We start from the raw sequence: 23,460 nt of genomic DNA, 5'->3' as shown, positions 1-23,460 counted from the left end.
ATATTTAACCTAATAAGAATGAAAAAAGATATAGGTTATAATTATAAATTAAAAAAATTCATTCAGTAATTAATTAAAATTGAGTAAGCTTACCATAGGCATTATAGTATATTCAGATATCCATATTCTCTTTGAATTTGCTATCAACAGTGCTTATGGTGTTGTGAAATTGCTTGATTTCAACCATGTAACTAACTTGCGGGTACATGTATTATTTTCAAACCTGCAATTTTTTTGAAATAAATGTCAATAAGAGTACGAAACAATATTAATAGTTTGATATAGTGTTAATGAGGAACTCACTAACTGCGCAGGTATCGAGCAAAATTTAAATTGTGATTAATATACAATTTGCTAGATCCAATTGTACACAGTGATGGACCTGCATAGTATGGTTATGCTCGCTCAAAAGCTATTCAAAATATATAGAATATAAGTAAAAGCAATTGATTTACCTCTGAAATTTCGTATGCAAATATCACATGCTAGTAAAATATTATTTTTTATAGCAAACTGATATAACCGTTCATCATCATCATTAGCAAATTTATCCCACAATATGAATCGAGCTACTGTCAAACTGTGTTAACAAAATTTTGATAAGTGCAAACGTGTGGGGAAATGTGGGATGATGATTAGAGAATTTGTAGGAGTGATTGTAGGATAAGTTAAGAGATAGTGGGTATATTTTAAATTTAAATTTGATTGGTGATAAGGTGGGTTATAACCCACTACTTTTTATGTATTAAAATAAATACAAAAATCTAGAAAAAAGAATAAGAAGTTTAGAAGCCATTGAGAAGGTTCATGCTAAAAACCCCTTCTTGAATACATATAGATATAGATTAGAAGGCAAAAAAAAAAAAAAAAGGGGGAAGGTTAATATTGGCTGGAGACTAGCTCAGCCAGAGCTATGCCAATCTTGACCTATTTATTTACATGGACTTGGGAGCAAGATCAGGCTAGTCCAAATTTTTTGAAACAAAAAATTTTTTTAGGTTATTTAAGAGTACTCTAACAAGGATATAAGTAAAAGAAGAGGGAGGGTTGGGTTGTCTGTTAAGATAGGAGAGATCGTAAAATAATAGGAGATTCTGAATTCAACACCTCTTACTTTCAAACAAAAAAAAAAGGAAAAAATCTCATAAGTCAAGGCAAGAGTAAATATCTAAATATCTATATATTTTATGTTTGAGGAGGTCTTTTCAATTCCAACCTCTCATTGAATCTCTAACTCTCCACTCTTTTTTCCTAGATTTTTTTAAAATTATTTTTATTCCAAAAATTGTTTCATACCTTCCATTCGGATTTTGTCCAGTAACATGCATTGGTTCGTTATTTTTGGTTACATAATTCTACGTAGATCCAAACATGCCCTTGAATACCCAATAAATGCAATTGACTAAAAATAAACGTGCACATTTAAAAAAAAATAAGAAAGAAAACGAGTCTTTCCAAAAATAAAAAAGGAAGTGACATATTCTAATGCAATCCTGTACATTGAAAATTATAAGATACAATTCTTCAACAACGAATGACGATTTTAAAGGCCTCCGCGTGAATGGTCCAGTGGCAGAGCCTCTCACCGATGAATCTTGAGGTCACAAGTTCGAGTCTCCGTTCCGCTGGATTCCTCCGCGCACTTAACGTGTTCGGGTTGGGTTGGGGCGCCGGGCCTGGATCGCAGGGGATTAATCGGGCCCCGTAAGGATTGATCCGGACACCCCTGTGTCGACAAAAAAAAAAAAAAATGGCGATCTTAAAGCATAGAAATTCCAGCCAAATTGGTCCAAAATTTTATTTGGTTTCTCTCTACTATAATAATGTCATAAAACTCTTCTTCTCTTTGCATCTTAGTTTATTAAGAAAAATACAACGACAAAGCTTTTCTCTCATTTTGGTTTCATTAAGTTCATCTAGACAAAATGTGTTTTCTTAGCTTAATTTTTTTTTATGACTTTCATGTTTTTGTCCTAGAATTCAAGTTTTAGAAAAAAAATTAATTATTATCAACTTGGTCCGTTTAACACACATTTTAACCCATTTAATCTTGTTATTGAAGAGTTTTTAATGACAAGATGCACAATAAAGTTTTCAAAATTTAAAGCAAAAGAGGAAATTCCAAGACTTCGATGCTGTCAGCTTTCAACAAAAAGGCAATCCATCGGTCAGATGCAACATAATAAAACACATAATTTAAATGTCTTCAAAGTTTTTTGAAAACATAATATGTAATTCAAAACATAAAACAAATTTCAAGATTTAGAGTTTTCAATAGAAATAAAATCTAATACATTTATATGCAATCAGGTATGAAAGTTATAATCACAAATAATGGAAAAAATAACAAGATGAGGTACAGCTTATGTTCACGTATTATCGAGATGGCATGTTAACCTACGTGTTGATCCAACCTAACGTGCTTATATTCATGTCGCTAACAGACTCACTTATGTTCCAGTTGTGTTTAATTTATTAATTCATATTGTGCTTGAGTTGTACCGGAAATTACTACCCATACAATGTAAGAACGATTAATTCTATTAAAATACAAGGATAAAATATGACAAAAAAATCCCCTATAGTTTGACATAAGTAAAATTTAACTCTATGTGGTTTGGAAGCCTATAATTTAATGTCTTATGGTTGGAATCAAATTGAGACCATTGAATTCTCCATTACATTTAACGGTCAAATTTAAATAGTCAATATTTTCAAATAAAATTAGTATAAAATTGCAAAGTCACTGTTCAAACTAAGGTTAAAATAATTTGATGGCAAACTATACTTCTAGAAAAATTTGAGATAAAAATGAAATTTTAGGGAAAAACTTATATTTATTTCATCTTTAATGCTATTTGTTGGATTGCTATCACCATATTACAAAAAAAAAACTTACATTTACTTAATGAATTATAAAAGACCAGCCACTAGATTAGAGGGTTTTGATGAATCACACGTTTGATTTCAAAATCTTAAAAAAAAGAAAAAATAGCTTCTGGTTCCTTCTCTTCCTCACGTAACTCTCTCTTTTTGCTCTCCATGGCTGCCCCATTTCTCTCTACCTCTTTACCTCCTTGTTACTCATTCTCCCCATCTTCCATGGCTATCACCTCCCTCTTCGTGTCACTTACTTTTCTAGTCTTCCATGGTAGCATCAAGGTTCCCAAGGCTCTTCCTCTTGACTTCTGATCCACTTACCTTTTTTATTTTTGCTGAAATATAGCTGTTGTGACGGCCTTCCTTTGTGTTGATGATTGGGGGATTGAAATTATGCAGGTATACTCCAATTTCTGATCATAAACTTCGATGAAATCAAATTCGGATCTGCATTCGAACGAGGAAGAAGAAAGATATGAAACGAACAAAGAAATTAAATGTAAAAAATTGATTATTAAATTTGATATCCATTCCTTACCAATATTCACCAAGCACCTCTTTTTGTAATCGTATCTTTGGCCAAAATCCATACTAAAACATTTTTTGTATGATTTCAATTGCAATTTTGATTTCTAAACTTGAACCAAATGCGCCATAAGTTTCGAAACCAAAGAAAAACTAAACGAAATTTTTTATACTTTACCTTACAGCGCCACGATTCGGAGCCACTCAAATGTATGATTTCGACTCTTCTCACTCACACTCAAAAAATTGCGGTCGAATGTGCGGTACCTGCACCAATACCATTTCCACCGGGCAAACACATCCGTGGCTGCAATTTCAAATCCCAAATCATGTCTCAACAGGGTCGGGTAAAGGCCAACCCGGTAGAGAGACAGTTGGGCCCAAATACATCCCTCCCTTAACCCCTGCAGCAACTCCCAAAACCCCTTGCCAGAGGCTTTTGCTCAAATTCCATGGCAGCTGCAGCTGCTCGCTTCTTCTTCTACTTCTCTCAGACAACAACAACATAGACCTTAACAACTGCTGCAAAACATGCATCTTGTTCCTCGTTATAAGCACCTTTTCAACATCTCCAACAACTTCATCATGGCTGGCTCCAAACACTTGGTTTTTCTCAAGTCGTCCCTTTTTTTCCCCACTCTTACACCACCCAAAGCAGCCAACTTTTACTCACAGACTTACCCTTTTACCGCTAAAAAACTCCTCTTTTCCACCATTCTAGCAAAACCCAGATCCCCAATTTTTTGTAGAAAGTCTCGCTTGTCGTATACACCCCTTGCCCCCATTCCCAGGCCAGGTACCTTGCTTTCTGTATTTTCCTTTATGTCCTCAGCAGCTTTTGGTACTTTGGGTTATATGTTCTGTAATTTAAACTGGGGTTGAAGCTGTTCTTGTTGTTAATTTCGTTGAGGTGTATTTATATACTTGTAAGCATGTTTTTAAGTGGTTGATAAGTCCTAACAAATTTGGATTGCAGAGTTTGTGTCTCTTCTTTACTTTTAAGTTTGTCAGACATTGGTTGTTTAGCTATTGCTAAACTGTTGTTGTGTGTTTTGGCTTTGTTTCTGGAGTGTCTTTGGAGACTGGAGAGGAAGATGTAATTGATTCAGCAGAATTGAGGTTCTTGAGGGTTAAGTTGGAGAAGCTTGGTCTTAATGCTGAATCTTGTATGCCGGGGCAGTACAATGGTCTGATTTGTCCGATGGTAAGTCTCCAGGAATGTTGTTTTGGATGATTTTGGTTTTTAACCTTTTATTTGATGTATAAGTCTGTGGTGTGGTGTTGTGTTTGTATAGTATCTATTATTTTAAAACCTTTTTTTTGGGTTTGGGCGTTCACTTCTATGACACAATGAAGTACTTGTTTCTGCTTCTTTTAGTCATTTTGAAGTGGAATCTTGGTTTCTTATGGAGTACTGAATTTTAGGGCTTGAATTGTTGCTGTTGCATGTCTGGCGCGCAATTTCCGGTTACTGTCCAAAACACACTGAGGAAAACTTTGAAGTTGTTAAAAACATCAAAGATGATGGTCAAGCATAAACCCTTAGATCCAAGCTAAGCCCAGTTACTTTTCTCTTGGATCTCTTGGATTTAGCTACTACCATAAGGTAGTATGGTTTTCTAGACATATACCATCGCCTTACTCTGTAGTATCACATGAGGTTATGATCTTAGGCCCTGCAAAGGGATGTCAGATCTGACATGTTTATGCAATTGAAAGAAGAATTCCTTTAGTCATGAAATTTCGGTTTCTAAATTGGTCAAATGTTATATTGTTGGACAAGTAATTTCTTGTAGATATTTGGCTACATGGTATGAATCTTTAAACTGATGGTGCATTCCTTGTTTGAATTTCAAGATGACCAGTTTCATAGCTATATCTGTCATCTTTTGTTTACATTTACTATTTGAGAATCTTCAAGCCAACCCTGGTGCATGTAAACCCTTTGTTTTACAATACCTTAACTTGGGCAGAGAACGAAGTTCTCTCTTGTTGCATTGCCAATCTTAATTCTTGCTGATCCTTTACCTGCCTTTCTACCATCTTTGCATACTGAAGTTAAGGTCTCCAAGATTTAACTAGCATCTTGCATTGATCAGTGGCAGAGCCAGTGTTTGGGGATAAAATAGCTGTACATAAGTTGTTCTACAATGTAAATTGTATGTACTTCTCTCTACTTAAAAATGTTAATAAAGAAGTAAAAGCTTTATATTTATTTCTACAAATGATGGTTTTAAATATAAACTCGTTGATTCAAATGGAGTATTTTTCTAGGCATGATGGAAAAAAAATATAAAGATTACACCTATGTACAATGTCACAAACGAAAGTACAAAAATTACACCTATGGTACAATGCTGCATACGGTGAAAAGAAAAAATTAATCCTTTATGGACAGATTGAAATCAATCAAAGATAAACTTAAAAGTGAATAAAGAACTATAATATTTTGGAGGAAAAAATCAGGCCAAGGGGGGTGGGGTGAGAAAGTTCAAGAATTTTTTGGCCCGGGGGGGGGGATGAGGAGTTAAATCAAAATGTTATAAAGTGTTTTAGTTAAAAAAATCAATTTTTCAGAAGTTTGGGGGGCCCGCTTCTGCTTCTGCCACTGGCATTAACAATCGTAAAATAATCAGATCAACATTGGCCTTGGTTTTTGACTAATGGTTGTTGTTGATTTGACGTTTGGACTACTCATTGAGGATGAATGAGACGAAACTTACTCCATATAGGTGAACTCTAAAGGTTTGCTCATACATTTGGGATGTCAAGAAAGACGAATGAGAAGTAAAGAAATGAAAATTTGCAATAGCTTCATTGTTCTTCTCATTCTTCCATAGTTTTTTCAACCCTTTAATCACGACTTAGGTTAACAGGAGGGAGATGTTTTATGTTGGTGGCTGTACATATTGAGATTGAATATTGAAAGGGCCATTGTGACAGGGTTTGTTTACTAAGACCAGCAATTTCTATTAAATAAATGATGTTAGTTTGTCCAGACAGTAGAATTTATGGAATTGTTCAAACTTAGGTTATGAAAGAATCTTACCAATTTTTATGCCTTTCATTTATTTGTTACCGCAGAGGTGAAAGAACTTGAAGTAGTGGGTCTCACAGTTCCGGCAAGTTGTCATGCCTTTTGTATTGAATTTCGTTCCATTTTGCTTTGTTTCTCAATAAGAGGATTGTGTGGTTTTGCTTGTTTGTTTACAGAATGTATGTCTTTATGTTATGACACTAAATTCTTCACTTAATTGTCTTAATCCCCATTTGTTTTGATTTTATTGGTGCAGACAATTCAAGCTTGAATGGTTTTTAGTTGGTTACTTTTTATATGATTTTTGAATTCAACTCGTTTTGCTAATTTTGTATTGATAGCAACTGATTTCTATGAGATACAATAAGAAAATAACCAATAGGAAAGACTTCAATGTTGCTCAAGTTGTCTTTCTCAATGCAGCCCGAACTATAAGTTAAGTAAGGTACCAGAAAGGAAAAATAGGACCATGCAAAATGTGTGCATAAGCTTCAAATGTTTGAGTGTTAGTTTCATTCCTGAAGTTAGGAACTTTGGTTCTGTAAACTGTTCTTGGTTTTCCGTTTACTTAGTGTTTTAATGCTCCTATATTGAACATTTTCTTTGTCCCTGTAGTGCAAAGGCGGTGATTCAATGGAGAAGAGCTTGTCTCTTTTCATCACTCAGGAAGGGTAAGTTCATAATTTCCTTAATGTACTCATGTGGTTCTGTATCTTGTCCCTGTTCAAGATTAACCTAAGCGATATATGTTGATATGGCACAGTGATGCAGCTATGTGGAACTGCTTCCGGGCTAAATGTGGGTGGAAAGGAAGCACACGGGTATTAAGAAAATTTACTTTTTCCTGTGGGTTACATGCTATATAATTTACTAGATGTTTGGTAAGCTCTCAGTGTTCAAAATCTGCAGGCCTTTGCTGATGGTAAGTCAACATATGGAAATCTGAGTATGATCTCCATAGTCAAACAGCCACATAGAGAGATCTCAGAGGAGAGTTTGGGATTGGAACCTTTATCCAATGAGGTAGTCATACTTAATTTTATTTGAATTTCTCATATTAATTTTACAATGACAGTACATTTCGTGTTAATGTCCCCTTCAATGGTTTGCTTTGAATGTGTCGGTCTCCGATTTTCTTACTGCTGTTATCTGTCCTGTAAATAACTGAGCCCCGGATTCGCAATATAATTTCTACATATTGGGAAATGGGAGATTAATTTTTTTGATTAATAAACCATGACTTTGTATGATGAAGATTTTGTTGAAGCTATAACCTATGGTTTTTGTGACTTTGCTGGTGAGGGTGGTCAGATTGGAGGCTGGAATTATTTTCTTTTCAATGGGACGAATATCATATACCAGGCATGTTAGTTTGCTACAAGATGGAACATAACATAAACATTTATGTAGCGTAGAAGTAATGCATTTATTCTTAGGTAACACAGAAGAGATGATAATATGATGATACCAAAAGTTCATTTTTGCACTAGTTTTTTTTTTCTTAACTCTACTCATTTCATAGACAATACGATTTTTTTTTTTGGGTATAATCAACTCTCATAGTTGTCTTCCTTAGTTTCTTGGTTGCTAAGTGTTGAATTCCTATCTTCCCTCTCAAACATCTCTCTAGAGCAAATGCCTTTAAAGTCACTAAAAACTACAGTTTTGATTAACACCTTAGAAAATATTACAATAATAATTAATTAATGAATACCTATACAATATATAATGCTAGAGGGGGGGCAGTTAGTGTAAACTTTTTTTGTCATTTTTTGAGCTTCTAATTTTATCCTTATAGAAACTAATTTTACCTTAATCACATTTTACCAACATAATTACTCATAACTACCTTAAGTATTGTAACTACCATATTACTATAGCCTTATACATCAAAGGTCTCTAATAAAGTTATATAAATTTTGTTTTAATTCATTTTAGTTATTTCTAAATTGCACATACATTGGGTGTGCCCTTAAAACTGGTTACAATAATGAACTAATCAATCCTTTAGTTAGACAAATTGTAATTGTGATCTTATATTCCAAGTAAGAATGCATCTTGCTTAAAGCATAGTTGTTTAGAGTTAAAAAAAAGGAAGAAGATTGACCTTCGTTTTTGTTATTTGATAATTGTGCAAAGTTTAAAACAAACAGATTCTCCATTTAATTGGGATAGTTCATAGTTCATGAAGAAATGAGATCAGAACTAATGGATGCTACAAGACCACATGTAGAAAATGGTTTTGGTGTTGAGCTGGATGAGGTAAAACGTTCACCAACCCTATAAGGAAGATTAATGAAGACGTGTTAGTATTGTTGTATTAATTCAGTACTATTTCTGTTGTGTTTATATTGGTCAGTTATACTTTGGCAAATACCAAGAATAAATAAGGACTACAAGTTCAAAATATCTTAAATCAATCAAACTTAAATTAACCTTTTGCCTAAACTAAAGTTACCAAAATATTCATGTAAATATTGTCGTTCATCGAAATAGGTAGGGAAAAAGTCAAAATTATCTAAAGTCCAACACAGTCTTGTCCTTTCATTTGGGGTAGTGTTGGGAAAAGTTAAAGTTATCTAAAATCCATTCCAGGCTTTCCTCTCACGATATTTGACAGTTGCTTTTCTAGACCATTCTTTCAAATTGCTTATCTTTAGTGTACGTCTTGTAAAATGTGTACTATATTATCAGAGTTTTTTTTGTGTTTTTATTTTTTTGTTAATGTGTTGAGTGTCTGCTTCATACTTAAGGAAGTGGAAGATTAACTTTTGCTGTATTCTTTAGGGAAAGGGGAAATCAAGAGACAAGAAGTCTTGACTGATTGCTAGTTTTTCAGACCTCTCATTGGAGATTGGAGAAAGAATAACTTATCCCTTCAGAGAGAGGGGGAGAAGCAGTAAAGCTTTCTTATAGGTTAAGAGTTGCTCTCAATTGATAGTTATTGAAAGATTAAATAGTAGGGAGAAGAAATCTCAACTCGTCCCTTCTTTTTCAGGGCTTGCTATGACTATAGGACAAAAGCCTCAATTGATATAAAAGTTACCTTAAGTTGTATGTCGAGGACAAGATAAATAGGCACATGAAATGATTCCTAAGAAATTTCTCTTCTGAATATGGACAAATATTAATCCTAATTAGAAAAAAAAAATTGGGTGCTCGGTAACGCGTAAATGGCTGCATAATGTGCGATTCGAGTTTTTTTTTTTCCCTGAATGACATGCAGGTGTTATGAAATGAGTTTGAAGTATGGGAGACAAGGACGCCTGAAAATGGTAGCCAATAAACTCCAAAGCTCTCTATCTGTCTATCCCAAAAAAGAACCTATAGGTCATATTTCTGTTTTACATGTAGATTAGCAAATCTGTTGTTGAAGATAGCGTCATGAGGGAACATAATGGCAACCAATCAGCTGTAGTGATTATGATGCCATATGGTGTTCATTCTGAAGAACAAATTTAACTTTTCGAGGTTGAGAAAAAACCATTTATCATATTTACTGAATTAATTGTTATATGTCAGCTTATTAACTTTAATGTGAAAATTTCAAATTCTGTGCTTAGATAATTCCTAACAACTTATGGAATGACATTGATATTTATTTATCTTCACTCGATTTTAGCTGCACAAATACTTTTCTGAGAGAATGATATCTGGGGAAACTTTAAGGAGGAACTCTGTGATGCAAAGAAGATATGGAGAAAATCAGGTATGCCATACTGTTCTATTCTGGTTTGGGAAATATATAGCTTATCATTTAATGTCTATTATGAGTTTTCTTGAAGTATGGCCAAGCAAATTGTAGGGATGTCTCTCTATTGCATCTCTCACTCTTTTTCCTTTCTAAAAAAATATAGATTTTGAAAATTATGCTAATAAGATTTTGCTTTAAATATAGCATTATTTGTAGTTCATGTACTAATTTGTAGATATTTGTATTCAGAGTGTTATTGCATTTACCTACTGGAGGGAGGGAGTACTCGTAAGCTGCAAGTACCGGGATAGCACCAAAAACTTTTGGCAGGTTTTCAATTGTACATGTTTACAATTTTCCTTTTTTTTTGTTGGGGTGAAGATTGTCCTGCTAGCTGATGGCTGGTAAGATCAAATAATCTTTCTCCTAAACCATTGGTTGAAAATAGGCTTGATGCTCCAGTTGTAGTATAAATATTTTCTTGTTTTGATTGATGATATAATTTGTCCATTATCCTTTGGAATGATTAGTGTCGCCTTCAGATAATGAGATTTGCAGAACTTTTGAATTTGCGCCTTGTACCTGAAACTATCACAGCCTAAAAGTTTATGTTTGTGGGGATGTTCAAAGTGAACTCAGAATCTTAGAATATGCTTTCTGTGTGCTTTTAAGTAATAATCTTCAATTAATTGATGATAGTTTAGTTTTAGACAGGATAAGAGGGAAAATATGTTTAGCTTTTGACTGCAGAATATTTAATTTTATATGTACTACTTGAAAGCTCATTATTTTAATGCTTTTAATTTTCAGGAGATCAACACTGAGAAGATATTCTATGGGCTGGATGATATAAAGGGAGCAAGTGATATCATTATTGTAAATTTGATTTCTTTCCCTTTTGTCTGTACATTGACAAATTTTGTATCAAGTTGATTAACTTTATACATGATAACATATGTAGGTTGAGGGTGAAATGGACAAGCTTTCAATGGAAGAGGCTGGCTTCAAGAACTGTGTAAGCGTTCCTGATGGTGCACCGCCAAAAGTTTCAGATAAAGATTTGCCAGCTGAAGAAAAGGTCTCTATCATTTGATGTTGCTATTTATTGCTCTCTTTCAGTGATTGCTTTCACAGAACTGCTAATTCTAGCATTTCTTGTCAACAGCATATGCTTTTGTAGCTGTAAAATCCAATGGTTCACTTGCTTTTGATTCTTAGTAAGCACAATGTATTAGAGTTCTTGTGCTATTCTAACTTAGATTTTGACAGGCAGCTGTGCTCTCCCAGTTAGTAGTTCTCTTAGGTCGCTTGTCCTTTTCTGCTGCTACTTTCTTGTGAGTTTGAGGGCTTTCTATTACTAACACTGTAAATGAGTGGAAAAGAGACCTGTCTCTGATTTTAGTAGTGGACCTGGAACGTTGTCTTGGTTTAGTGAAATGCCTATTGGCTTCCTATTTCTTGTGTCTAATGGTTTTTTGATGGATTTGGTAAAGCTAGGATACAAAGTACCAGTATCTATGGAACTGCAAGGAGTACCTAAAAAAGGTTTGCCAGTTTTTATTTGCTTTTCCAATTTGTTTATATAAACTAAGAAGTTGCTGAATTAGGTTGCTTTTTTGTTCTATGTTTATATAGGCCTCTCGTATAATACTTGCGACAGATGGTGATCCACCTGGCCAAGCCTTAGCAGAAGAACTTGCACGCCGATTAGGAAGAGAAAGGTTTTTGTTTAATTAACTAGTCAGATTTTTCTTGGAAACAGTATAGAGAAGCTATTGTCATGTGCCTTCTTTAGCCAATTCTCCTAAATTTCTGCTGGGTAAATAGGTGCTGGCGAGTGAGATGGCCTAAGAAGAATGATGTTGAACATTTCAAAGATGCAAATGAGGTACTTCACCTGCGTTTTTGCTTTCTCTCTCAGATCTTGTAATAAGTTGTGGTAGGTAAGCTTTAAGAATATGACTATTTACTGAAGGTGATGTCCTTTCTTGGTTGTAATGTGGTTCTTTTTGGCAAGTGATCATATTCCTTCCCGACTTTTTCTTAAGTGGAACGGTTGGGGTGGTTGTGAGATCCTGGGGAGGTGGGAAAAGGGCATGATGGCATATTGAGGATTTCAAGAACCAGTCGGCATTTGATGTTTGAGCTAAAAATTTGGTAGTGTTGTTCAGTTCCTGGTGTATGGAATTTCTAATGCAGCTCTGGTTTCTGTATTATCATTTGTTTGCTCTGGTTGTGAATGACAAAAATGTTTTCCTTGATCTGTGCCACTTAGTACTATTTGCCCAACTATTGTGCCTCATTTTTCTCCCCTGGTCCTTTCATTGGGGGAGGGGGAAGCTGGGGTTGTTTACTTAAATTATAGATTGAAGCTTAAAATGTACAACTTGCTTATATTTTTATTAAAATTCTTCACTTGCTATGCTATTCTAGGATGACGGTTATGACCGACTACACATTCTCTACCTTGATTGACACTTTAAACAAATCCTCATGCAGCAATTGATGATTTTTCTGATAATTGGATGTCTGCATGCAGAAATACCTGATTGCATGCAGGGGTTTGCTGTTATAAGCCTATGCTACCATAGCAGCCTCTTATACCATTCCTTACTGTATTTTATGTAGTTTAGCATGCATATAACTTGATAGCTATAAAAAATTTTGTAGCTTCAGGTTTTCACTCTTTTTGTCCCTTGCATTGATCATGACAGGTGCTTATGTTTTTGGGACCTGGTGTGCTGAGGGAAGTTATTGAAAATGCGGAGCTTTATCCGATAAGAGGATTATTCGATTTCAAAAATTTTTTTGTTGACATTGATGCTTATTATCATCAAACCCTTGGGTATGAGCTTGGAGTGTCAACTGGATGGAGGGCTTTGGACCAGTTATACAATGTGAGTGCAAGCTGGTTTTTTCTAAGCCTCAGTTTAAATTGCCATCGATCATTCTTCCAGACGTTTTGAGTTGGCTTTTCTTGAAGAAACTTGTTTTAGTAATGTCTTCATAAAAAAAATGCTACAGCTATCAGGATAAATTGAATTTCTTCAATCACATGTTTCAAATTCTCATGTTAACTTTGGCTTTTAGATTTTGATGGAAGAAAGTGCTGTAGTTGATGCTTAATCTCATGATTATTATTGTGGTTATAGGTGCTTTTGCCACAGTGATTTGGGAGGATCAGACTTTTTTTTTGAAGTTACTACCCTAGATAAGTTATTACTGTTGTCTGACATTGAAGTTGAACTCTATGGCAGTAAATATCAATTGCCTTGCTCTGAACCTGTTTTGGTTCTGAAATTATTGTATATGGTTGCTAATAGGATTGACTACTAGCAGTACTTCCATGGGCAGTTTATCATCACGTACAAGTTATTTACTCCACAGGCAGTTTAACATGGAAATTTACTCTGTGGGCAGTTTATCAGACCTTTTTTCTGTTGAAGTTACTACCCTAGATAAGTTATTACTGTTGTCTGACATTGAACTTGAACTCTATGGCAGTAAATTTCAATTGCCTTGCCCTGAAACTGTTTTGGTTCTGAAATTATTGTACATGACTGCTAATAGGATGTATCTAATTCTGGAGACTTCTGATAACTTCTCTTATATATTTATGACTTTGAATCACAATATGAACAAAACAGTTTATGTTTGGGATCACCCTTGTTCTGGAGTAGTGGCACGCTATCCGATGAACCTTTTGGCAAAGTCATATGGTTATCTAAACAGTGAAGTTGTTATTTTTTTTTTTTAAATCAAAGTCATGTTGAGTTTCTGTGAAGATTGTCTGTAGGTGGTCTATATTCTTGTGTCCTCTGAAGCTAGTTAGAGATGTATTCTGATCTTGGAGATAAATTTGTGTTTGGAGAAAAATATACTTTGTTTTCATTTTTTTAATGATTTTATCTTTCTTAGTCTTTTTTCTAGAATTCAATTTTTTTTGTATTGATACGTGATTAGGCTTTTTTTGATGCAAGTTTTTTAATAACTAAGAATTAATTGGTATTTTTTAACAATTTTTTTTTTCAAATATGGCATGTTTGGTGAGTTGCTAATATTTCGTGTTGACTTTTACATAGTACCCCTCATCTTTGGACATCCAGAAGGGAGGAAAATAACATTAAACATGGGTCATGGGGAGTGGTCTTCCTCTATTAGGAAAATTGTGCATTTGTTTCTTCTTTCATTTATGATTTTATCCCTGTCATAGCTGTTTTCTGGAAGCCAAACTTTTATGGTGACATGTGATTGGGTTTTTTTTGTTAAAATACAAAACTGCTTCTAATTGAGAATTAATTGGTATATATATGTAAAAGGTTAAGATGTTGTATTTGGGGTGTTGCTAATTTTTTCTTGATTTGACATAACGACTCTTTATCTTGGGACTTGACATTTAAAAATATGACGTAGTGGTCTTTCCTGTGTCTTTCTTCTTTTTAATGCATGGATAATGGCAACTTCAATTTGGAGCTCCAGAACTAGAATAGTTATTTAGTCTCTGAAATGTGTGATGTTGTGCTTGTGAAACACTGGCTGTGTTGAACAGGGTTGCAAAAATACTTTGGCCTTAATGGTCAGATTTGAATTTATAAGGTTGAATCTGCATGCAACTTTAGTTCTAAATTTTTCAGCATGGATTTAACTAATGAAATCTAAAGCTTGAAAATATCTAGCCTGACTTGTGAACATTTTTGTCTTACAAAGACATTCTTTGAATGGACTTACCATGTTCTGGATTCATAATTAACTGCTATTTGTAATATGTAAACTAACACCTAGGGGTTTGAATAGATCTTGTAAAATTTGTGCAAGTGTTTTATTGAGCTTTGGTGTGTGCCTGAGCATAGAGGCTATGACAATGAAAGGAATACATATCAAGTAAGTATTAAATTCAAGCTGGAACTGAAGCACAAATAAAACTAAATCAAATTAGAGTCTGATTGCATCACGGTTTGATTTGGTTCAGTGCTTTTGTAGCTTCATGTTGATGTTTAGAGATTGGTTTCTTCATGCTAGAGTAGAAACTTCGGATGTCCTGCTGCATTCCAGTAATTGAATTTCTACCCTCCCCAGGTTGTGCCAGGGGAATTGACTGTCGTTACTGGAGTTCCCAATTCTGGCAAAAGTGAGTGGATTGATGCTCTTCTGTGCAATCTTAACCGAAGAGTTGGCTGGAAATTTGCATTTTGTTCTATGGAAAACAGGGTAAGCTGGTTCTTTCCAAGTCCCAAGCACTCTTCTGGTTTGCCAGATAGATTTGCTGACATTTTGAGAATGAAGTGCCTGTGTTAGATTGTCAGTGGTGCACTAGGACCACCACTGTTGATTCTTGTCTTTTAATTCTTGTCACAGTGATGAAATCCTTTACTATATAAGCTTTATCAGTAGTAAACTGGAAAAGAAGTTTAACCACTAATTAAACCTGTTGGAATCTGTTCATGCTGGATATCTGATGCAGATTCTGAAAAGCTAAAGTGGGTGTATAAAATGCTTCAAGCTCAACACTCCTATTTTCACTTTAATTCTTTTTTAAGTATAAATTACTGACCTTTCAAAAACTTTTTGTCCTTGTAAGATCCAAGTTCCTAAAAGCTGATTCTAAGCAATGTTACCTCAACTTGGTATTGGTGTTATGCACGGTTAGGTGTCTAGGTGTCAGATTTGTTAGCTTTCTAAAACTAAGATATGGTGACACCTCTAAACACTTGGACATGGATAGAGGTGCGCATTCTGTATCCTCATTTGTAAGTAACATGTTTAAAAAAAATATGACAATACCAACCAGCTTAAATTATTTTGTGCCTCATGTTTAAAAGGAAAGTATATATTTACATGTGTGCATGTGTTGTGTTAAATCATTTCTCAGTGTTGCACTGGGAAAAAGAAGCATATGAGAGAAGGAAAGAAGGTAGACATCATAATTAAAATCTAACTCATGCACTCATAGTGGTTTCAATCATGATATAAACTTTGCATTCTTGTTGCCTCCTCTGTTTTTTCGTGTTCTTAATTTTGAGGTGTTGAAAACTTAAATGAAGTGTCGGACCCAGATCCTTTACTGGTACCTGTGTCTTGTCATGTCCAACACGGGTATGGGAGGAATAGAGTCCGTGCAAGAGAGATTCTGAACAATTGACAGAACAAAGTTGAATTCTCATAGTAAATTTGAATGGGAAAATAAGCTTAACTAAATTATGGTACTGTTTTGTGGTATTACTGCAATTCCCGAGGTTTTCATTTCTGGATTCTGAATGGTACCTATGACCATGAAGCTTCAAAACTAGTGTTCAATAGAACTGCTATTATCCTTTTGTGCACCACGGAATCCCAGCAAAGCTTGTGTTTTTGGTGGCATCAATTATATGGAGATGCTTGAATACACTGTTACTGAGTTTTCCTGGGAATATGATAGAATCTGCATGTGATGTCTATCTTATGAAAATGCATTCTTCTTCTTCTTCTTCTTCGGCATCTACGCATGCTTTCGATCTGATATTTGTGGATAAACTTAGGTTTGGGGGTTAAACTAGTGACACTTTTAATGTAGAATGTGGCTATGGATTGCTTTCAAAGTGGTGTTCTCAGAATTGCCTGGATATTTGAGAATTGTTTTCTGATTTGCATTTCTTTACACATGTTCTTCAATTATCTGACCAGAGAATGGTTTATTTATATAAAGGTACGGGAGCATGCAAGAAAACTTTTGGAGAAGCATGTTAGGAAGCCATTCTTTGATGTGCGGTAAGTTTGAACTTCCCTCCAGCAGTTTGTATGTTCAGTTTTGGGTGCTAACTTCACTTGTTTCTAAATGCACAAGTCGTGCAGCATCCATGCTCTTTGGTGCTTCTTTAATGTTAGTGCATTGTCAAACTAATCCAATTTGTTGGATTGAGAGGAGTGAAAAGAAAAAAGAAGGCTTTCTAGTGGGATGACACAGGATAATATGCTCTGCTAGTGTCAAAAATTAATACCTTGATGCCAATAGCAAATTTATATCAAGCTCTCCCAGTTGTTCCAAAATAGTGCCTTTGAATCATGGCAATTTGCTTTGCACAAATTCACACCAATTTTTTTAATTATATCTTATGTTATCATAAGCCGGGGATTATAGAGTGCATTAAATTCTGCACTTGGGCTGTTATTCTTTTGAATAGCTGGCTTAAATTTCCTGCTAGTGTTTTTCTTTTGCCCTTTTTGCTAATTACCTCAAGGATGTTATTGTCTTTGTCTCCTTTTTGTACACTGGTTTCAGATTTTGTATTTGATTTAGTTACTCATTTATTTGGTAAATAGGTATGGGGATTCTATTGAAAGAATGAGCAGGGAGGAATTGGAAGAAGGAAAGGTGTGGCTCAACGAAACATTTTATCTGATTAGGTAACTTTAGCGTAATTGTTACAGATGGTGTATGATCTTGATGTAGAGTTAATTCTAAAGTACATTCCCTCGACTGCCCTTAAAACCTATGTTCTTCTATGCCACAGGTGCGAGAATGATTGCCTTCCAAATATAAACTGGGTTCTTGATCTTGCAAGAGCAGCTGTTCTCAGACATGGTATCAATGGTCTGGTTATTGATCCCTACAATGAGCTTGATCATCAGCGCCCTGTTAGCCAGTGAGTGAACTACATGTGATTTGTCTCCAAAATTGTGAAAATAGTCTGATAAATCTGTCTCAACCTATAGTCACTTGCGCTGCACAACTTGACACTTGCTTTGCTTGTAGTACGTAAGAAACTTACAGATGTGAATTACCAGCATGAAATCTCCTCTTTGACATTTTTTTTACACTACAAACATTTGTGCTGTTACACTAACCACTTTAGAAATATGGTTATTGCAGTCTGATTTCAGCACAATACAATGTGAATCTTGATCATCTTATATGTCATGGGGCTTCAAAATCTGGGGAAAATCTGTGTTAATAGGCAATGTTTTGTATGCCTTATAAGCCTGTTATTTGGTGTAAGATTGGCTGATGGAGGGATTGGACAGCTGCCATGCTGCTGATTTTTGCTAGAAATAGGATATTGATTTGTGAACTTGGAGCTTAAGAGTGGGCAAATATCTTCTTCTGAATCTGAAAGCTGAGGTCTATCATTAGCTTGCTCAAGACAACCTAAGTTGTCCATAGAAAGCTAAGACATAGCATTTTCATGGAACCAATAGGTTGGGAGATCTGTAATACTTGCTCTCAAGTCAAATTTGGCGCTGAAGCAAACCGTGGTGGCCAACTTTTTGCTAGCAATTCTGTGTAGCTATAAGCCTACAACTATAGTACTTATTAAATAGTCCATTTTATAGCCTGTTGCTGTGAAAGTAGTTCTGAACTGTATCCTTGGCAGAAAAGCTTGCTTAAGACAGAAAATGACCTAAGTTCAATATCCTCCCCAGCTAAATCTCCACTCTTGCCAAGCTATTCTTTGAAAATCAGATCTCCCTTCTTATGGTTATATGCTCGATATCTTCTTATGGTTATAACGCATTGCATAGATGATCTACATGCACTTTGCAGCATTTCTGGATTTGATTGACAAGCTTTACAACTTAAAGTTATAGCTGAAAGGGACCAGTGTTCTCAATCCTTCTCTTACAGAAGAAAATTTGAGGAAGAGGTGGATGAACATTAAAGCGTGGTTTTAGTGCAAAGAGGCAAGGGAAGAAATCGATTGGCTTATTTAGATTGTGAGCTTGGATTAAAGCAAGTACTGCACTAATCATATTAAGTTGTGGATGATTGATACTGGGAACAGTGTTGGATTTCATTTTTTTTAAAGAAAATTTTTTTTGATTACTATGCAATGAACACATTTTTGAGATCCCCGTTGGTGTTCAAGCATTTTATTTCATTTGAGTAGGACATATTCCTAAATGCATAAATTCATGAAAGGGAAACTAATAAGGCACCTAAAACTAGTGTGTAAAATTTTGATGTTGAACATTGAGCCTTAGTTTTTTGGGTCTAACTTGACCTCTTTAGGTTTCTTAATCAGGGTAGCCGACATAAACTGTTGTAGTTTTTACATCTTTTTATTTATTTTTCTTGTTTTCTAGTTATGTCCGTTGCACCATTTGCTTGGAAAGTTCTGAGCATAGTGCTGGACAATTGGAGTCAAGTCTAATATGGCACTGGATCCTTATGGGTCCCAAAACTGCATCGCGGGCCAGATCTTTCTCAGGGGAAAGCGCGGCTTTTATTGTCTGTGTTTTTTATGTTATCTTTCCTTAAATATTTTACATGCTCTTTGGCTAAGGTATTGCAATAGCTTATCATCAAGACTTTAAACATTTCTTGAGTGAGCTCAAGGGTTCTCTTAGTTTTTTGTGAAACTTCTTAGAAAGTATATCAAGCTTCTCTTGCATTTAAATTCACTTCCGCGTCAATGTTGTAGTGTCTCTGCTATGTCATAGGATTGATGAATTGAGGCATTGTAGAAAGCATCAGGGAAGCTTTCTTTTAAATTCACTTCCACGTCAATGTAGTGTCTCTTGCTTTGTCATGGATTTGATAAATTGAGGTATTCTATGGGGAAGCCGGCAGATCCTTTTCTCTTGATAAATTTGACGCTGACTCTTCCACTCCCCTTCCTCCCCCTCCTTCCTTTGGTGGTGCTATATCTGTCTGTGCTCTAGCAGTGGATATAATTTTATCCCATTCTATATAGTGAGCTACTCATGGTTAAGTCAAAATTCCTGTTACCATTTTCATTGAGTACATACAGAAAGACTATTTCTGTGGGAAACTATATGTGTTACATAAATCCAATGGTCCTACCCTTGCAATTTGAAGTCTTTCTTTGTTGTTTATTTCTATCGCTAGTATAGTCTTGTCTCCGGCTTTTAACTTATTTCTTGACAGGACTGAGACGGAGTATGTTAGTCAGATGCTAACGAAGATCAAAAGGTTTGCTCAACATCATTCATGTCATGTATGGTTTGTTGCACATCCAAGACAGGTTGGCAAAATATTGCTAGAGTACCTGGTTAGCAATTATTTGTTCTGTTACAGTACATGTCAAAGTGCTAACTATTTAATGTTGTAAATAGTTGCATCATTGGGTTGGTGGTCCGCCAAACTTATATGACATCAGCGGAAGTGCTCACTTTATAAACAAATGTGACAATGGGATTGTTGTTCACCGTAACAGGGATCCAGGGGTTGGCCCCATTGATCAAGTACAGGTGACTCTCTCTCTCTCTCTCTCTCTGTTCTCTGGAGATGGATTTCTAAATTCTGAGCTTACTAATACAGGTTTGCGTGCGGAAAGTACGAAATAAAGTCATAGGAACCATAGGTGAAGCTTGGCTATCTTATAATAGGTATGTTTATTAATTTGTTCTCAAAGTGGTGATGATGCAGTTCATTGGATGGATGGCTTGCTAGCTTTGTAGTAGTACTTTCTTCTATGTACCTTGTGTCATAACATGTCCTTGAGTTACCATATATTGACCTGCAGTTTTTGGGGTTAGACGTTTTACTGCAGTTTACTTTTGTTTTCCAAGTGTTCCATTTTGATAGTTGTCTTCTCTAGATACTGTTATAGTTTGGTGGGTGAAAAGAAAAAAGATGCAAGAATTGCTGGGACATATGCAATGTTAGCTGTTAATGTGTGTCATTTCTGTTTGAAAATTCTTTATGGATACTGGAGATTGATATTAGTTAGAGAAACTACCCACTACCTTGACAGAATTATAAGTATAGAAAAGATCTCATCGATATGATATTGCATAAAGGGCAGGGGAGTTATTAACTGGAATCCCATTGTCGGAGAACATTTAATTTTGAAAAGTAGAAGTAACAAACCTCTGCAAAACAACAGAAAAACCATCAGAGTATTATAGTAAAAGGTTTACAGCCTTCTCTGATATCTAAATCTGAATTTTTTGGTAGCTTATGCTGTAAGTTTCTCTAGTGGATAGCCATCAAACCTGACCAAGCCACTGGCTATTGGTCGAGGCAGTTGCCTAATTGGGACTTGTTCAAGTAACTGGTAGAACCAAGGAGACAGCCTTCCGGGTAATTGGGGTCACTTGATGGCTTTTGGTGAAACTGGCAAGCGAATGTTTTAACGGCTTATGTAAGGGTTTTCAGGACTTGTAGCTTGGACCTTAAGTAAACTGCTGAAAGACTTAACATGCTAAACCGGTGCTCGATTCACATAGGCATCTGTCTTTTTCACTATTGACTCACCAATTTCAGTTAATTTTGAAATTATTTTTTTCCCTTCCTTTTTCTGTCAATGGCCAAAGTTATGGTATAACACGTATTGGAACTTAATTTATTTTAACTCTAATTGTCCAAATAGAATAACATCTTTCTCCAAAAGAGACTAAAGATTTTAAAACACGTATGTACCATTATTGCAATACACTGAAGTTTAATGACTTTTAGCACAATTGTGGGATTAAATAAACAATATGACAATAGTTCTAAATTCAATATTTGCTAGTTCAAGTATAAAAAGCATAGTAGCCTAAAATGTTTATGGATATTTCCTGTAGAAATTTCTCAGTATTCTGAGTTGGAAAATGTGAACTGACTTCAGAAACCGAATTGTCTTTATTGATTGATTAGTATTTCCCATAAACAAATGAACATGTATTTGGCTGATACATTCATAGAATTACCATAGTTGTGATATTGAAATGGCATTAATTAGTTAATTGGAAAGTACATTTACAATGCTTCTGCATGGACTGTTTGATTAAACGATTTACCTGGCCCCTTAACTGGTTTGATTTTAGGGCTGGGTTTAATAACATTATACCATGAAGAATTCTGTTCAACCTCTTTGAATTGTGGGAATCTTCTAGAATTTAATCCTAATGCTAATTCATGATCAAAGTGGTTTCTGCCCTTCATAGTCATGGTCCATGTAATTGTTTATCGAAACCAGCTGTTTGTTTCATGGTTCTTTAGTTGCATCAATTTACATGTAGTATGACACATTTGGGTACTTGAAAACTTTACTCTCTTCTCATCTTCTCGCTGGTTGCCATTGAATTAGGCGTATAACCTACCTCTTTCCTCCATAAAATCATTTTTGGTTCTGGTCTAGATGCTGAAATTTCCTTTTGCACAGGGTTACTGGTGAATACATGGACATTGATGCTTGAAAGAGATAATAGGCAGGAGATAATGTTTTTGCGCCTCACAGGTCAATCTACTAATTTCATTGTTGTAACAGAAGCCTCTTCCTGAATGTGGAATCCAAGCTGCTGAAATGCTCTATGTGGTTTCCGTGCTCGTAAAATAGGAGAAATCATTGTTAAGCTATTTAAAAGTGGTCAGGTGCTCATTCACCAAAAAATATAGGTTAACATATCACTTTCTTGACACCCGATTTTATTCGCGTATTTTAGTTTTTCTTCTGTAATTAATATTTTGCTTTTGGTGTCGCATGTGGGTTATCGTCCTTGTACATTTTTCGACTTATTCTTGGGCAGTCAACTTATGTACAGTCAATGCTGCAAAAAAAACTTTGGAAGGAGGTGCCTGCATTAATCTTTTGATTGGGGTTTGTTATCTAGTTAATCTTATACTCATTGAACTGCATTCTTCGAAGTTTGCTTTTCAGCTCTGCAGTTGCTTTAGTCTTACCTCAGCATTGCTGTAACAGAGGACTTGGCTGTGATGCTTTGCAAAAGTTGTCCATCTTTGACAAGTATAACTAGATCTGTTTATTGGGTTTTAGTATTTAAGTACAAAAACGGATGCAAGTAGAAGAATCAAGGAACAGGTAGGTACATATTATGCATCATCTTTGTTTGATACTTAGGACTTGTGATGCTTTCGTGTGACCAATGTCAAGGATTCATCACATATATAGAAACTAAATATGGGAAGAAGAAACCAGAAATCAAATGGGCAGAAATACAATGAGAAAAAGATGCTAGAAAAACAATATGCTTGAGCATCAAAAATCCATGCTGGTTGCAGGCAGATTCTTGACTGGCCTATTATGACCATTTTGCTTAGGTATACCATGTCTGGCTTTGGCTTTATGTGTTAGCCGCCGCCCGCCCAGAATCAGGATTTCATGTCTCCTGTTGCTGCTTGTTGAATATATGGGCATCCTGAATATTCGTGGATGATGGACCATTGAGGGTTCTTGATAAGTCTTGCTGGCAAGTTTGATTCGGCTGAAAGAATTTGCAGATGGGCTGCTAATATTCTAATGCATCTCTCTCTGTTGTTTCTGATTTTTTTGCTCTTAAAATATCAAAGTTTGGCTTTTAATTTAAAGAAAAATCTTCAAGTAACAAAGATAAAAGAGATTCGAGCAGTGGATGCAAGGAATTTGAACCAACAAATGAGGGA

At 35.2% G+C, this 23,460-nt stretch overlaps 1 protein-coding gene and 1 long non-coding RNA gene across 4 annotated transcripts; both read left to right on the top strand.

Moving 5' to 3' along the window:
• Nucleotides 1–3,798: 3,798 nt before the first annotated feature.
• Nucleotides 3,799–22,516, top strand: LOC113708713 (twinkle homolog protein, chloroplastic/mitochondrial). 3 transcript variants are annotated; one of them, XM_027231291.2, is made up of 21 exons: nucleotides 3,801–4,201; nucleotides 4,476–4,609; nucleotides 7,058–7,113; nucleotides 7,206–7,263; nucleotides 7,352–7,465; nucleotides 10,065–10,151; nucleotides 10,386–10,466; nucleotides 10,947–11,012; nucleotides 11,098–11,214; nucleotides 11,634–11,681; nucleotides 11,772–11,857; nucleotides 11,964–12,024; nucleotides 12,851–13,033; nucleotides 15,213–15,344; nucleotides 16,819–16,880; nucleotides 17,433–17,516; nucleotides 17,624–17,755; nucleotides 19,999–20,095; nucleotides 20,187–20,321; nucleotides 20,392–20,459; nucleotides 22,223–22,516. In XM_027231291.2, the coding sequence occupies exons 1-21, from the start codon at nucleotides 3,937–3,939 to the stop codon at nucleotides 22,254–22,256; spliced, it is 2,100 nt and encodes a 699-aa protein (XP_027087092.2). In that variant the 5' UTR covers nucleotides 3,801–3,936; the 3' UTR covers nucleotides 22,257–22,516. The 3 variants fall into 3 exon arrangements, 2 of the variants coding, with proteins under 2 accessions (XP_027087092.2, XP_027087093.2); XR_011820943.1 differs by lacking the exon at nucleotides 22,223–22,516 and having other exon boundaries at nucleotides 3,799–4,201; nucleotides 19,999–20,043; nucleotides 20,392–20,418; XM_027231292.2 differs by lacking the exon at nucleotides 4,476–4,609 and having other exon boundaries at nucleotides 4,061–4,201.
• A 229-nt stretch (nucleotides 22,517–22,745) lies between these two features.
• LOC140014058 (uncharacterized) lies at nucleotides 22,746–23,172 on the top strand. The gene is made up of 2 exons (XR_011820944.1): nucleotides 22,746–22,879; nucleotides 23,119–23,172. It is a non-coding gene; the product is annotated as an uncharacterized lncRNA (long non-coding RNA).
• The last annotated feature ends 288 nt before the right edge of the window (nucleotides 23,173–23,460 follow it).

Source organism: Coffea arabica, chromosome 9c (assembly GCF_036785885.1).
Source record: "Coffea arabica cultivar ET-39 chromosome 9c, Coffea Arabica ET-39 HiFi, whole genome shotgun sequence".
NCBI classification, from domain to species: domain Eukaryota; kingdom Viridiplantae; phylum Streptophyta; class Magnoliopsida; order Gentianales; family Rubiaceae; genus Coffea; species Coffea arabica.
This window is presented reverse-complemented; position numbering and strand designations above follow the sequence as displayed.